The 17,239-nt window shown below is 37.2% G+C and overlaps 1 protein-coding gene across 1 annotated transcript in view; it reads left to right on the plus strand.

Annotated features, from left to right (window-relative positions):
- The window catches only part of ELL2 (elongation factor for RNA polymerase II 2), a 73,379-nt gene that overhangs the window by 5,544 nt on the left and 50,596 nt on the right, over positions 1-17,239 (plus strand). Inside the window, exon 2 of the mRNA XM_082723928.1 lies at positions 11,677-11,724. Within this exon, the coding sequence (XP_082580054.1) occupies positions 11,677-11,724 (48 nt within the window). The remainder of the gene's footprint in view (positions 1-11,676; positions 11,725-17,239) is intronic.

A 17,239-nucleotide genomic window follows, 5' to 3' on the forward strand; every position in this document is an offset into this window, starting at 1 on the left:
CTCAAACAAGTTTTGAGAATGTGTTTATGTGTTCATATAAAATACAGAAGACCCTGTTCTTAAGGCATCACTCAAGCATGGTCCAGACCTGTCAGCACAGAATTGCCACATAGGACATGTTTATTAACTAAAACAAAGAGGTTTGCATTGTCAGATACTTTTTTTTTTTTAAGTTCACATAATGGATTAGAGAATACTACATCAAAAATTAATGATATACTATATGTTGGCTAATTGAACTGCATTGTCAGATTCTTTTTCCTGCATGTTTTAAATGTCATCAGGTTTAATTTTAAAACATTAATCTTACTGACTTTTACCTTAGATCCTTCTTCAGACTGAACTTGATTTTTAAATGCTTTTTATCAAATAAAGTCAAATTTGTACCTCATGTTGCAGTAAGTGTTCGAAACTTTTTATCAAATGATCAGGTGCTCAGTGCAAAGAAGGGTGCCCGTCCCAGTGAAAAGCAGTAGCCAGATTGCCTAAAAAGAGAGACAGGGAACTTTGGCACCCAAGTTGGAAGGAGAAAGAAAGAACATATGTGAAGGATTGGAGCATGTTCAAGAAAAGGGTTTAAAAGGAAAAGGGCGTAGAATTCTTGGAATGATTTATAGGAAAGCTCATGGAAGACAGTCACCAGACCCAGCCTTTCCATTTGCTCCATTTGCACTTAAACAAAACAAAAAAAAAAAAAACAAAAACAAAAACCATGAAGGCAGTGCTCATCGTAGTGCTTACTAAGTAATTTGTGGTAAAGCCAGCAGGGGAGGGAAATTAGAATTTCAGATGAACTAATCCTGGGTCATTTTTAACAATTTGCAGTGGCTACAGAGAGGCTCAGCTGAAGAGCCTTGCACCAGGGTCCAGCCCATGTATTTGCCCAGTGGGCCAAATGTATTTGGAGAACTTGAGAAGACGTCCCTAAAATGTGATGATATGGGCATTTCTATTTAAGATCAGCTAAGTTTTATAAAAGGAAATAGTGTATATAACCCCACATTTGACTGTCTTGCATACCTCAGTTCCATACTGCATTTCCCATGACTAATGCAAAAATGTAACAAAGAGGTCTGGAGTAGAATACAGTAAAGTAATGGCCGTATTTCCACAACCAAATTTAAGCTGAAAAAAAGAAAAAAAAAAAAAAAAAGCATAACTCAGGACAAATGTACCAAGGAAAATTGCTCTTTCTTTTCTTTTGCTTTCTCCCTTCCTTTATCTCCCTATCTATAATTTCTGTTGTGGCATTATGGCCCTTGAGATCTATGTTAAATGTTGAAGAAAAACTGGTTTAAGAGTCTCCACTAATACTTTACTAGTAAAGGCCAAACTTAGTATTTCCACAGCTTGCAGTAATATAGGATATAAGAGAGAATCTTAATTAATTAGGCTATATGCTCCTTAAACATTCATGAGTCAAATTGAACTCACCTGGAACTGAACTCACAGAGCATTTAGAAAACGTCCTCCGATCTTAAAGGATTTTGTAAGAGTTTAACAGGCAAGGACTGGATGGGAGATTACCTCTCCAGCAGAGGGAGGGACAGCTGTAGAAAAGTTAGGGTTGGGTCTGAGAATCCCATGGAATACAGTATTCTTAACCTGAAGTCAGTTGGCTTTAAGAGAAGAAAGGGAGATTAGAGCAGGTTAAATTTTATTCTGTCAGCACTGGGAAGATACTGATTAGAAATATAAGGTGATTTGAGCTGTGTTTTAGGATTATCCTGGCCTCAGTGTTCCATAATGAATATAAGGTGAATCTGGAAGGAAGTAGACAAGCTGAGAGGAGGTATGTGGTCCAGGCTAAAGATGCTTGGAGTCTAAATTAGGATGCTTGTGGGAGACATTAGAGATGAATACAATCTATAGACTTCAGCAGGTTTTGAAAGAAAATAGGACTGAATTGAGATTTCTAGCCATCAGCACTAAAGGTATTTCTAGTAAAAAAAAAAAAAAAAAAGGTCGGGGGGGGTGAATCAGAGGCAGTTGGGAGAGTGGGATGGAGAGAGGGGAGATAAAGATGATGGGTACAATTTTAGTGAACGCTCAGTATTTTGTTTGGTGACCAAGACACTTAGATTTGATTGTTTTTATATTTAAGAAGTTTATTTGGAGGTCTGAGGCTAGACTAGATCAGTGCTATACTGTTGACATGTTTCCTACTAACTCTGACATTTGGATGGAAATTTAGAATATTGGTGATATTTGAATGGATGCTAAAATTAAGTGAAAGAAATTTTTGCTTTTGTGTAGGGATTTTTTGTTTGTATTTTTATAGACTTTATTTAATAACCTTCTCTATAACTTGCACTTAAAGACCATCATCAGGCACAGATAATATGAAAATATAATATGAAAATATTATTTGAGTCTAACATGGAGATTAGACCTTCTGTGGTTTCTGTCTCTAGTGATTATTGAAACATTAAGTAACTCTATATAAAAGTGCCTGGATTTACATTTCAAGCCTCATTTTGAAATGAGTCTGGAGGCCTTGAAAGTCAGTGTCTTCACTTCCAAATTACCTCCATTTCTGTTTTGGTGTTTTGATTCTCCTCTTTTTGTTGTTGTTAGTTTTGTTGGGGAAAAAAAAAATAATGTAACTACATAAAGCTTTTGTTATACATTGTAATGGACTAGGAATGGTGCTGAGTTCATGGCCCTTAGAGATAATTTTGTCTGAGGAATTTCCACTTGACAGTGAGCTTATTCAAAGGTGAAACCAGGCTTAAACTTACTGGTAAGATTCACTGAGATAATTCAGGATCTAGATATGCTTACCTGGAAACTTAAGTGTTAGCATATTTTAAAATACCTTTTATTTAATATCATTACTTTTGATTTCCATTATCAGAAATCATGATGCCTCAGAGGACCAGAAAACACATCCATGAGGTAGAAACTCAGTGGCAAAAAAAACCTCAAGATTTTTAAGAGATTAAGAGGTAGGAGTCAGAATTATAATAACCAAATACTTATTTATTCATTTAGCAAACACTTGTTCTATCTGACATGTGCCAGGCATAGAACTACACACTGGAGATACTCATATCTGAGTAAGTCCTGGATGGTCCCTCCCATCAAGAAAGTGCTTGTGCTTTCTCATAGAAACAGGCAGCAGACATGTGAACACGTAATTTCAATAAAGTCTTTGTTCAAGGGGACACCTAAAGAGAGAAAGGTTACGTTTAAGGATGTTTCTGAAAAGCAGTGTCTGTTTCTTTACCTCATGTCCTTTGCTCATATCACTCTGGTTGGGTGGTCTCTACCGCACCTATGAGATTGCACCTGACTAGGTTCCTTCTTTGGTCGTCTCTCTGTTCCTCCCTTACCTGACCTTAGCAGCATTCCATCCTGTTAACCACTCCTTCCCGTTACGAAACACCTCACTGATTTTCCTCCTACCTCCTTGCCCATTCTTTCTCAGTCTCCTCTGTTGACCATCCTCTGTTTGACTGGTGTTTGAATGTTGGAGATTCCAACTCCCTTCTCTTTATCTGTTCATTCTCTTTCTGTATGCTCATTTAGTCTTATGGATTTAAATGTCATCTGTATGTTAATGACTTGCAAATACTGATCTCGAGCTCTGACCTTCCAACTCCAGGCACTTACTTACAATACTTCATCTCCTTATCAGAATTTTAACAGTCTTCTCAGTCTTAACAAATACAAACAGAATTCTTGATTTCACTCATCAAACCTACCTCTTCAGAAATGTACCCCATCTCGGTAAGTGGCAGTATCTTGTCACCAGTTGCTTAGTAATTGACTAGTATTTCTTGATTTGTCTCCTCATTTCTTGACTTACTAGGTCAACAAGTCTGTGAATCTCCAAACATCCAAAGTCTAACCCCATCCTTCACGACTGCTCTAGTCCCAGTCATCTGTCAAGGATTTCCGTGGACTTCCAAGTCTTCCAGTCTTACCCCCCATAGTCCATGCTTCTCCACACAGCAGCCAGTGATCTTTTAAAAACATTTAATATATTCATGTAGTTTCCTGGTTTCAAGCCTTCTAATGTCTACCTTTGTAAACATGATTTAGATGGTTTAGTTTATAAATTTTTTCTACTTTAAAAATAATCTCAGTCTTCCATTCCACATTAATTTTACTGCTTCTCCTTATGTTCCAGAGATTCTGATCCCAAAGAAGAAATCTTCATTTGCATTTATAGTCAAATTTGACACATAAGCTTTTTATATAATCACAAAGCCTTCTCAGAAAAGAAAAAAAAAAAAAAGACGGGATATTATGCTTCAAGTATTATTTTAAAGCCTGGTTCACAGTAACTAACTTTTTAGCTGATTCTTCAGTTTAGATTTTGCCTTCCATATCTCTTTAAGAACTATTTGAAATAGTATATATATATGTGTATATATATATGTGTGTGTGTGTGTATGTGTTGTGTATGTGTTTTAATTTGGCCTGCATCAGATTGATACAGTTTTCCAGAAGCTATCTTTCAAAACAAGGATTATGTTGAATAAATTAGGTTTTTTTTTACCTCTTCTCACTACTGTTTTGGCAATCCTTTTATATTTCATTCTTTTCTATGCTGTAGTGATAGAAGTGCATTATTCTTTATTGCACATGCACTGTAGTCTGGTTCTTCCAAATTTGTAGAGAAGTTTCTCATACGTGTGAGTTTGGATTACTCACAAAGCAAAATACTAGATTTTGTGAAACCTGGTGACTCTTATCATCTAGTAAAATTTTGGGGCAAGAAGGAGACACTGTTTAAGGTAGCTTTAGATTATCAATTATCAACAAATTTTTCATTTATGCTCTCATTCTAAATGTTACCAGCTTTTGACAAGAGCAAAATGTACTTGATTTCTTCAGAATCAAGTGTCTGATTTCCTACACTATTTCCTGCTTTAGCTCCAATATTCTTTCTGTGTCTTCTTTCCCTGCCTAGATAATTTTTTTTATTACAGTGGTTAAAATACAATTAAGTGATTTTTGGTTTCTCTATCAGGTAATGTTTTAAGAACAGAATAAAATTACTTTCTAACAAACAAACAAACAAACAAAACCACAATCACAATTTCTTAAACTGGTATAGTACTTCTTTTAAGAAAGAAAGAGGATCTTTAATAGAAAATGTATCCCAAGAAAAATCATAAATACTTTTTATTTACTTATATAAGTGACAGCAAATTCAAGTACCTGATACTTTCCTTAAGCTATAGTGCAGAACCAAAAAACACCCAATGCTTACCAGTTCTTATTGATTCTTAAATTTATAACTTTAAGAAGTTTCGTATTTTATGTAACCATTGTTAAGGAGTGGCAGGAGAGATTAGCTGTGTAAAGTGGTGTATAAGACCACATTTCTTAAATTAAGACCAGGTTTGAGTCCCAAGCCACCTATTAGCTTTGTAATTCTCAGGGACTTACCTGAGAATTGGAAATAATAATATCTACCCCACAAAGATGTTCTCAGAATTACTGGAGGTGACCGTAAAAATGATTATAGTGTCTGACATATTTTAAGTACTCAACAAATAGTAACTAAGTAGCTGTAAGCAATTCCACTTAAAGCAATGACTTGACCCATCACCATTTCTAGAAAAGCTTCTGGTTTTGGCAAAGTTCCAAAATTTATATTTGACTTTGGGAATTTTTTTGCGCTATCTTTATCATGATTTATAATGCAGCTTAGGCACTCAGATAAATACCAAGTATTTAATAAATTCCTGTTGATTGAATAAATATTTGAAGTTAACTTTGAGTTACGTCAAAGTTCCACAGTGGGTTTAGAAGGAAAACTGAAGAATATATCTAAACTGAGGGAATAAAGTTAGACCTTCCACAGTGTGTTTCTTAAAGAAATCACTCTTTTCTAGGCCCAGAATGCTATTTGTTATTTCTGTATATTCCTAAAGCCAATGGTAGTTGATAAAGTCAAAGTAACCATAGATTTAATTTGTCTACATTGATAAGCAGTATGTAGATAATCAAGAGATAGTTATAATATCTTCTATAGGATAAATAACTTTCTTCTACTCAACCCCAGAAACCTTAGCTCTGCTCCTTCTCTACCACCCTCTATGTATCATATCAGAAATTATTATTACTCAGCAAAATTAAAATTACTTAATAATATTACTTAGAAAATTACATTATTACTTTTATAGTCCTGATAAATGGTGAGGAATAGTTTCTGGAAATAAATGGACATAGATTTCTTTGGTCATAGAGCAATTTTTGTTGCAGTAAAATTGTCTTGGAATGGTAAATGTCAAGAATGTAACAAAACTTGAGCAAAATGTATTGCCTGCATTTCTGTGCTTAAGAATGTCTTGCGGGACGCCTGGGTGGCTCAGTTGGTTAAGCAGCTGCCTTCGGCTCAGGTCATGATCCCCGCGTCCTGGGATCAAGTCCCACATCGGGCTCCCGCGGGGAGCCTGCTTCTTCCTCTGACTTTGCCTTCCACTCTGCCTGTGCTCACTCTCGCTCTCTCTCTGACAAATAAATAAATAAAATCTTAAAAAAAAAAAAAAAAAAGAATGTCTTGCATTTCCCAAGAGATACAGAGGGTTAATTCAAGGAGCTCTAAAAACAGTGAAACAGCTAAGAGTTTAACAGAACCTTTTGACTACAAAACACCACCTTTACGAGGTTGTTGAAGCATTTGTCAAAAGGAGTTTCTCTAGCCATTTTCAGTCTGTGTTGTTTCTTGGCTGTGTGAATATGCAAGATCATTCTTACTTATAGCTCAACTACTATTGAGTTAAACTCTAGAGTTACTTGATTTTCAAAAGAGCTACTTGGTGCAAATATTTAATTAAAGCTAAAAATAAAAAATTGAAGCCCTTGCTGAAACTCATTTGTAATGGGCATATACTTAGTTAGACATTTATTTTCAAATATACCTTATCACCTGTAATTATGTTATCTTTTAAAATTGAATTACAAATATATATATATAATGAGTTGAGGTCATGTTTGTGCAGTTAAACTTAGGCTAAAGAACATTTAAACAAGAAGCTAACATGCATGAAACATTTGCTTGTAGTGGTATTGACTTTTAGAATTTATTCCTGGTAGCTACCCTATTAACGTAGTGGTCAGATGCTTGATAAGTGGTATAGAATTCCAGCTGTTTCCTCTTGTTGCATTTTTTTTAAAGCATTCTAGAACTAGTAACATCTGGTAATTTACTAACATCTTCTTGTCTAAAACTGCATTTAACATCAGTAAAGCATTGGAGTTTCTTTCATATATTTTTCTCTTCTGGATTGTCAGATAATCTTTTTTTTTTTTTTAAAGATTTTATTTATTTATTTGACAAAGAGAGATCACAAGTAGGCAGAGAGGCAGGCAGAGAGAGAGGAAGGGAAGCAGGCCCCCTCCTGAGCAGAGAGCCTGATGTGGGATTCGATCCCAGGACCCTGAGATCATGACCTGAGCCGAAGACAGCGGCTTTACGCACTGAGCCACCCAGGTGCCCGGATTGTCAGATAATCTTAAAGGAGTTTTTTAGTAACAGAGATCTTAGTCTATCCTGTTTGTCCTAAGCATCCATAACTATTCCATACATGAGCGTTTTATTACTTTTTAAATGAGGAACACATTTATATATGTTCCTTTGTTATACATGGTCCTTCTAGGAAAAAAAAAAGTTATTGTGTAGAGTTTATTTAAGCAGAAGCTGAAGTCTGGAAATTGTAATGATTTTATGAAATTCATTTTCCTTGCAAACAAAATGCCACAAAGAAAAGAAAAGAAAGAAAGGAAGAAAGAAAAACAAAAGAAAGAAAAGAAAGAAAGAAAATGCCAGAACTGAACTGAGCAGTCAAGGACTTTCAAATGTTCAGCACTGGGAAGTAACCTGTTAAGAGAGCCAAGAGAAGGAAAGTGTTCAGTATTTAGGATTCAGAGAACTGGCTTTGAAGTCCAACTTTGCTAATCACTAGCTTGGTGTTCCTGAACAATACCCCTTACCTGCTGGAGAGCCATTTATCTCCTTCTGAAATGGGTGGTAATGCCTTCCTACCCCCCAGAGCTGGTTTTAGGAGGCTCAGTTGAGACAGTGGATATAAAAATGCCCTGTCTACTACAACACTTACGTAAACAAAAATTATTTCTGTTGAGGAATCAAGAGGTACAGATAGAATTGTAAGCATATCAGGAGGTTAGGTTCTAAATTCAAGTCCTGAAACAAAAAACTTCTTAAAGTCAAAATTATTCTTGGAAATTCCTAAACTAATGTAAAGTGTGGTTCTATTATTTTGTCTATATAACCATAAATAGTAATCTGTAAAGTAGATGTGTATAGTAATATACTGCTCTAAAGTAGTATAAAAAAAACATGGCCAAAATAATTTTAAAATAGATTTTTTCTTTAGCTAAGCATAATGTAGATAAATACTTTTAAGTTAATATATGTTAGGCCCTATCCTAACAACTAGGAGTAAGACAACCTATGAAAATAACATACCCCCCAATGTAGTGGAACCCTAGACACAGGCATCTGGAAAAACAATACTTAAGGAGAGTTAACTCAAAAGTGGGCATAGTTCAGAGTTAGCAAAATGGTGGCATCAGTGGTTTGGCTGGTAAAGGTTTCACATTTGAAAAATTGAATCCTTTTTCAGTTGGGTGTTTATTCCCCAGGTGCTTGATATTCCTTGTTGCTTTACATCAGTCTCTTTGACATTTACCTGCCTTGGGTCCTTAAACCCATTGAGTGTTTGATTCCTGATTTATCCAAAGAAAGGCCCACCTGAAGAAACTAATCTTAAATTAGAATGTTAAAAGTAAGTTATTAGTGTGGATTGACAAAATAATGTCTGGGAAGGCATACAGCTTGAAGGAAAAGAAGTAAGTAGAAATAGGAAGGAGTGCCTGGCTGGTTCTGCTGGTGGAGCATGTGACTCTTGATCTTGGGGTTGTGAGTTTGAGCCCCACGTTGGATGTAGAGATTACTTAAAAATAAAATCTTAAAAAAGATAGAAAAATGTTTATAAAACAAAAAGGGTTAACACAGCTGAAGCACCATTGGGAGACAGTGGAAGATGAAATTATGAAATTGGTTGGGCCTGTAGATGGAAGGTCTCTTTTCCATGTGGAGGAGTTCGCTTTGCTCTGATAGAACCCACTGGGAAGGAACCTCTCCCAGCCTCATGACTGCTGAGGTGGTATTGAAGAGTTTCTGGTAGTTCTTTGAATGATGGGCAGTGTTTGGAAGGAACTGAGGGGAAGAAGGAAGGCTTTTATCTAGGTGCTCAGTGATAGGGGCCTAAAACAGTCGAGAGGTTTTCAAAATAGAGACTAAGAGCCTAATTTGAGGGAATCTGGAGCTGACTGGCCAAAGATAAAGATTCAGAGCTGTGAAGCTACCTTTGCATCATTTTTCTTTGGTGCCTGATAATAAAGCTTTCAGCACATTTTATCATTCTTTCTGGGGAAAGTCTGCTCATTCCACCATCTCCTGTTTACTCTGGGGAAGTCATACTAATTTAAGCCTTATCACTAGAGTATTTCTAAATAAAGCATCATCTGGAGCTGATGTCTAAATCCTTTTTCCTAGCCCCAATCCATCTCTCCCTTTTTCTTACACAGGACCAAAGGAGCTGCTTTCCCTGAAAACACTTCTTTCAGCAACTCACTTTGTTATTCCAAAAATTAGAAGCCCCTTCAATTGTTTATCATGTCAAGGGCAGGACTTAAAGGCCATCCCTGAGGGAGTAATAGAAGAGATTAGGGCAGGGTTATTTTACAGGGTGATAAACCTTTTGAAATCCTGAGATCTAAAATTTAAATTACTGTCCTACTTATTCTGTAGTGTATAGAAGCTAAAACTGAAGACAAATTTTGAGGTCAAGGAAAGATTAGGCAGGGATGGCAAAGTCCAGTTCTTATCCTTTGTGTTGTGTTTCAAATGTGAAAGAACTCTGTACACACACACACACACACACACACACACACACACAGACCTGCCCTTTGCTTACACAATATCCATTCCTATCCCCTGGCTTTTCTGCTCAGGGCATTCCCTTTCCCTTCAGTTTGTCTTTTCAAGATTGCTGCTGAGATCCACTTTTCCATAAGCCCTTCAGCTTTCCTGTTTCTTCTAACCTGTATTCTTCTCTCCCTTTTTAGAATTCTTACTGACCCTCCCCAAAGTACTTAGCCTAGTATCTGATCATTCTCTTATGTTCCCCAGCTAACATGTGAACTCTCTGGCATGAAAGAGTAGGCCCCCATCATACTTTTAAGTGTCCCACAGCAGATGTGTGTGGAGCACAAGGCAGTAGAAGAAGAGCGGCATGGGAGAATAGGAGGATTGAGTCCTGGGTTCCTGGTTCCAGCTTAGTTACTAATGGCATGCTTGCCTTGACTGTATTATCTATGATTCGGAATTCTGTAATTTTAGCAGTGTATAATGGCAGAATACGGTTAGGGGTAAGGGAAAAGAGACTGTAAATTAATTTAAGGTTGTGAGCCCAGTAAACTAAAAAGATAGAAGTATGCTTGCCAGAAAAGTAGGAAGGAGGTGCCATTTTGGTTGAGGGAGGAGGGGGGAAAGGGCAGTTAGTATAGCGTTTGCCAGTTTTGCTGTCATTGAGTTTCTAATGCAAAATGTCCCTAGACAATGATAAGTACTAGGCTGTAGAGAGAAGGGAGTTGACAAATAGAGAAGAGATTAAAAATCCTCACCCAACTGGCAAAGTGAACCTCCAGGAGGGTGTGGATGTAGAGAGAGCAAAGTGAAGGGTGCTAGCTTTTGAAATGAAGGGCCTGATAGAAGAGCTAAGAAGACTGGTGTCTGAGTGTAAGGAATCTATGACATCCAGGGAGAAGTGAGCCATTTGACAATTGAGAAAAGTTAGCATTTGTTTGACTAAGAAGAATTGATGAAATTGATAGAGAATTTCGAATTCCAATGGTGAGCTGAAGACAGCTTCTGAGTTGCAAAAAGTCAGGGAAAAGTCAGGGAAAGTATAACCAGCCTCAAAGGAGTTTGGAACAAGCATTCCCCTAGACAAACATTGGTGACTTTGGATACAGGAAATCATGCCTGAGACTGTGGTAGATACTTACAACATTTCTTCTAAATACACAACTCTGTGACAAAATATTAGTTATGAGGAGGACAAAGCTTGTTACAAAACAAAACAGTCTTCTAGAAATTACATTCTCCTGGTGAAGATCATATAAGAAAACTGGTAACCTGTTTGACCCTCCAGTAGAAACTAACCTATGATAAAATGTGAGAAACTGGAAACCACAGTTCATTATCAAATACTTCAATTTTCTATTTATAGTATCCTGTTGAGTTTTGTAAAGTTCCTTGAATTATCTCTTCCCTCCCTTTAGCCTTTTAAAAACATACTAAGAAACTAAGCAAGTGTGTTGTGTTCTTTTAATGTGAAATTGAGTTAGTATTATTCTAATCATTTTTAGCCAAATTGTGTCATTTTCAAAAACCTGCCTACACTGCCCCCAGTGTACCTGTGGTTGTGTGATTCAGAAAAATGTCAGCAGTGTGACCTGTTCATTAAGTCATCTTAATATGATGATATGTAAACCTAGTTACATAATGAAAAGGTATTTTCATAGACTATGGCACTGAACAGATGCACAGATTTAAAGTTTAGACATTTAGTTCTGTGACCCAGTAATGAAGGTTGACTTATGTGTTTCTTATGTTTCTTTCAATAGAATTTAATTCCTTTTCGACCTTCGATTCAGTTCCAAGGGCTCCAAGGGGTGAGTACTCTTGCTGATTCAGCAAGAAAATCTAATATTCTTCTTACATACTATTATTTTTAAACTCTTAAAATTTGTTTTCACTTATGCCTCGATATAAGGTTGCTCATATTTTGTGAATTTTATGACCAAATGTAAATTTCAAATACCTTAATACACTTGAATTATCTTTTTCTGATTTATTTAAAAAATAATCCCAATGTACTTATTGAAGAATAGTTTTTTCCCCAAATCATGAATAATTGCATTTTTTACCTTTTTTTGAAGTATAATATGTGTCACAGTATTAAGAGAATTTTTTTACAATTAACCATAAGGAATTGCTAATTTCAGTCAAGTTATGATTATGTGATTGTTGTTACTGTTGATGAACTTTTGCTGTCTGTAGACTTAATTTGATTGTACATACTAAGAAATGTGTAAATAGAATATTGAGTTTTTCCAGTACGCAGAATAAATATTGTGTATCTTATTGCTGCATTTAGAAGTATAATAAATGATAAACTCCCAATAAAATACACCTATGAATTCTGTGTTTAAAATAGATGATAAACTTCATAGGAGTAGTGTCAGAATTATTTTTAAATTATTACTATTAATATTTAATATTAACAGAAAGTCTTAATCATTCCTTCCTCTAATATGCATTTCTGAATTTGTGTTTATATATGGACTGTAGCATGGAGATTTGGAATATCTGTAAATGGATTTTAGAGCTCTAGGAATAAAGGCAAGCTGAGGGGAGATCATATTTCTGCTTATTATAAATCTACATTTGTGAATCTGTTTATTATGTCAAAAAATGCAAAAATTTAATGTAAATCAGTACAGTCTTTCTAACTTTATAACTTGAAAACATTTCAAGAGTGGAGCTTAACTGTATATCATTCAATACTCTCTAAGAGTACTTCTAAATAATGCTAACTTGAAGGAGATGTTAGTGTGTGGATGTCAGAGCTCTGCTTCTACATGATAGCTTTACAATGCAGTCTTTTTTCTTTCTTCCCTAGTAACTGAGTGTTTATGAATGGGATCCTAACTGCAGCAAGCATCCTTCTTCATTTTGTTTTATCACTTTTTTTAAGAGAATTTTTTTTTTTAAATTTATTTATCAGAGGGAGAGAGGGAGAGAGAGCTAGCACAGGCAGGCAGAATGGCAGGCAGAGGCAGAGGAAGAAGCAGGCTCCCTGCTGAGCAAGGATGTGGGACTTGATCCCAGGACGCTGGGATCATGACCTGAGGGGAAGGCAGCTGCTTAACCAACTGAGCCACCCCAGGCATCCCATTGTTTTATCACTTTTTACGTAGTCCTTAGCACCTCCTGGCACTTTTCGATTTTCGAGGTGTTAGTTTTGGTTATTTTCATCAGGCTTCTTAAGTTTTCTCACAAAATTTAATGGCATCAGTAATCTCTGAAAGGATGTTCCAGAGGCAAGCCTGAGTCTGTGATCCCTGGAGGGCCCCAGTGTTTTTCAGTAAAGGTTATCTGAAATGAGAATTCAAGACCTGGCAGACCAGAGTAAGGTTTGAGCTGCTTTTCCCTCACTAGCAGCTGTTAACCTTGCTTGGGATCTGCCTCTTCACTTAATTTTCTCTTTTCCCAGTTAGGACATAAAGGCTAGGGAAATGCAAGAGAAGAACATTTTCTTAGGAGTACCAAGTTAGACTGAATAATGAGAAACCAACATGTGCAGGGTTCCAAACTCTTGATTCAGATACCCGCAGCTTTTAGCAGACTTAGAAAGAATATGGTTTTCTCTGGCACACCTTTCGCCCCCAAAAGGCCCCAGGCACCATTGCAAAGCTGGTGGTTGATATTTGAGACCTTGGAAGTCCTTTTCTCAATTCTACCTACCTCCCCCAGGCTTTCCTGTGTCACCTGTCCAGGCTTCCTCAGTTTATCTTCGCAAGCTTCATTCTCCCATCCTACTCCATTCCTTGCCAGGGTGTAGTTCACTGATAAAGATAACTTAGATGTAAATGACTGATAGGTTTAAATCTTAATGGGTGTTTGAATTTTAACAGATAACCTTTTTTAACCCAAAGGGATGGTTATTGTATTTAGAAAAGTGGGAGGAGGGGCAGGAGGCTATAGACTGAGAGCAATGGAATACTTGGCCCTACCTTCCTTACTTTGCTTGCCGTCTCCTCTACACCACCCGAACTCCGCCCCCCCCCCAGCTCCCTTTTTATTATTCTAACTGGGAACAAAATATATGGACTCAGCATTGTTTCTGAGCCTGCAGCTGCATTCCATCCACCCTTCCCCCCTTCTCTTTGCAGAGCTCTCACCAGCCCTTTGGGACTTAGTAAAAACAAAGAGTCATTACAGGGGAGAGAGTGGGTTGGCACAGCCTACAGGGAATATGCAGAGCCACAAATGTGAGGGTCTTCTGTACAGTACTCCTCTGTTATTCTTGAGAGCCATGATAATTTAACCTTGCCTTGCTGATTGCTTTAAAAGCCCTGAAGAAGTATGCTTACAGTATTCCTGGGTGGAAAATGTTCAAGACTTTTAAGAAGGTTTTTTAGATTTCCCACAAAAGTTAGTTTTTCTTAATAAGAAATTTTAATACACTGTTTCAGAAATTTTGAAAGTTTTTCTGCAAAGGATTTGGCAAATCTAACAAATTTACAGTCTTTTTACATCAAATGTGATCAGAAATGGACATTAACTATCATGATAGTCATATAGGCATATTTGAAACATAACTGGAGTACTGTTAAAAAATCATTTCAAAAGTGACCATTAAGAGACCTTTCAGGGTATTTCGTTTCCCTGATGCTAAGCACTGTGTGGTTATTGCTGTTTCTTGTTACTAATTATAGGATTTTTCTTGCTTCAGTAATGTCTTTAGAAGGTCAGAGCTTGGGTCTTGGCAGGTTAGCTTTTAAGCTTATTTACTTTTGTGCCTGAACATGTTCTCTTAGGTTGAAGTTTTCCTCTAAATAAATGCAGCCTGGAACATTAAACAAACTATGGCGGTATGCTGTTAACAAGTGAAATCGCTGAGAACCATTGACTCCCTAGATTTTTATCATTGCAGTTGACATGCAGCTTTTATAGCATAAAAAAGTGTAAATTCTGTCTTTCACAATCCTGCTTGTAAAGTTTTTTCCGGCGAGATAAACACAACGTACCAGGCAAAGTGGGTGCAAGGCAAGATTTATTAAAAACGCTCTCCGGCGAAGTTTCAGGGCTCAGGAGAAGGGGAGCCAGGAAAGTTGCGCTGGAAGGAGGTGGGCACCCTCGGGCGAGGTTCCGCCACTCTGGAAAGCAGAGTGGCGGAAGTTGCGCCCAAGGCAGGGAGGAGGGGGCTTTTAAGGGGTCTTGGGGAAAGCTCAGGGGTCTTTTGGCATGGGAGGAGGGGGCTTTTAAGGGGTCTTGGGGAAAGCTCAGGGGTCTTTTGGCAAGTTTCCCTTATTTGGATATCCCGCCTGCTCATCGGGATCCCATTGGTCCATAGGAGCCCAGGGGGGCGGGGGTCTCAGATTCCTGCTTGGGCCTTTGTTCTCCTGTCCGAGCTCAGGTCTTATGGCGGGAACTTTCACCATCGTTGGTAGCCCTTCCTGCCAGCCCAACACTGCTCACCCTTTTCCCTTAGTTGAAGACGGTACTCAGTAAATTTGAGTGGTCACTGAAGGCATTTTCTGGAATCTGAAAGATAAGGAAATATCTTGGGAGCAGTTGAGTATGACTTCTAAACTCATGAATATTGGGAGCTGAATGAATCAGCCAAAAATGCCTTGTGGACTCTCAAGGGTCAATCAGTTATCCTCACAATCCTAATCACATCTAAGATACTCATAACTGAAGGTTTGGGGGATTATAAATTTCTATAGATCATTCTAATTGAAAAGGTAGCTGGTGAGATTTCATAGGGCCTACAATAATAAGGTGTTTTGAATTACAGTGTTCAGGGGGTGTATTGGTATAATGCACCTGGTTTTCAGAAGCTGTCTCTTGATTGTCAGGTAAAGTTTACACAAATCATTTGTATATTTACAGAAATATAGTTCTGTTCTCTTTTATTTTAACTATATACTGAAAATGTAGCAGGTGAAAATTTTCCAAAAATATGTGTTCCAGTAAAATTTTTACAACTACACTCTATGTTTGCTGAGGCTTCTAGTCTAAAGACACAATAGAGACAGAGCTATAATTACAGTCTATGTCTTCACACTACCAGAGGAAAGTTCCCCTCAGTATACTGTACAGCTTGGAAGGGACAGGAACTGGAAGCAACTGAACTCATCATTTTCAAGTAATGGCAGTTGTTACTAGTCCAGTTATCTACTGACCTAGTTATTCTTTACAATAAATTATAAACCGGTGCCTAAGCAATGGTGTGCTAATAGGTTTGTTGTTATATTTGTTTCTTATTTATTTCGCAAACATTTTTGTAGTCCTTACTGGTGTGAAGTACTTTGCTAAGTGCTTAGTGTGTAGATAAAGGGATGTGTAAGACATGGGTTCTGTCCTCAGGGAACTCACGTAGAGACTAGTACTACAGGAAAAAATTAATAATGTAGGACTTATCCAGAACTCACCACTCAGAATTTCTATGAAATGGCACTGTAAGGAACAAGGCTTATGTGTATTTCTGACTGGTATGAATCAGCATTTTTCCGCCAAGATTTTATTTATTTATTTATCAGAGAGAGAGAGCAGTGTGCGCACAAGCAGGGGATGCTGCAGGCAGAGAGAGAAGCAGGCTCCCCACTGAGCAGGAAGCCTGATATGTGTCCTGGTCCCCAGGACCTTGAGATCATGACCTGTTTAACCAACTGAGCCACCCAGGCATCCCTGAATCAGCATTTTAAATAAAGATGTCAATGGATGCAAAATACATCCTGATGATAGATATGTAAAATTCCTGAAGGCCTATTAAAATCTGTATACACATACACAAAAAGGTAAATCTGTGGTATTATTTAAATAAAAACTGAATTTCAACAGCAAGTAATGGCTGCATCTGCTGGCCTTTTGTGGCCTTGCAGAGGGCACTTGCGTGCAGCCTCAGGACTCATGTCCAGAGAATGAGTGTCCCAGGGCAGTGAGAAATAATGTTAACTTTGTCACAGTAAATGCGATTCCAACCAGACCTCAGTATTTATGAGAATGTTGTTCCAGAATTTTCTAATTTAATTGCTTACTTCAGACTTAGTAATCCCAGAGTCTTTAGAAAATAGAAGTTTGTTTGGCATATATAATTTAGAAATTATTTTTAAGAAGAGGACTGAAAATAGAAAATATTTTCTGTAAGTACTATATAGTGTCTCCTGTAAAATAGTGAGTCACATGTGCGTTTCCAGGAATGAACAAGGAATAACCAGCCAAACAAGTTTTAAATGTATGTCTGTATGTCTTCCAAAAGGTACTGTGACCTTCTGAAGATTTAGATCATCATTTAACTGCTAACTTTAAAGGCTTGAATAATGCTATAAAACTCTTACAGTAGAGTCATTAACTAAAAAGAACAGAGGGTTGCATTTTTCTTGTAACCATTCAGAA

This window comes from Mustela nivalis (assembly GCF_964662115.1).
Source record: "Mustela nivalis genome assembly, chromosome: 3".
NCBI classification, from domain to species: domain Eukaryota; kingdom Metazoa; phylum Chordata; class Mammalia; order Carnivora; family Mustelidae; genus Mustela; species Mustela nivalis.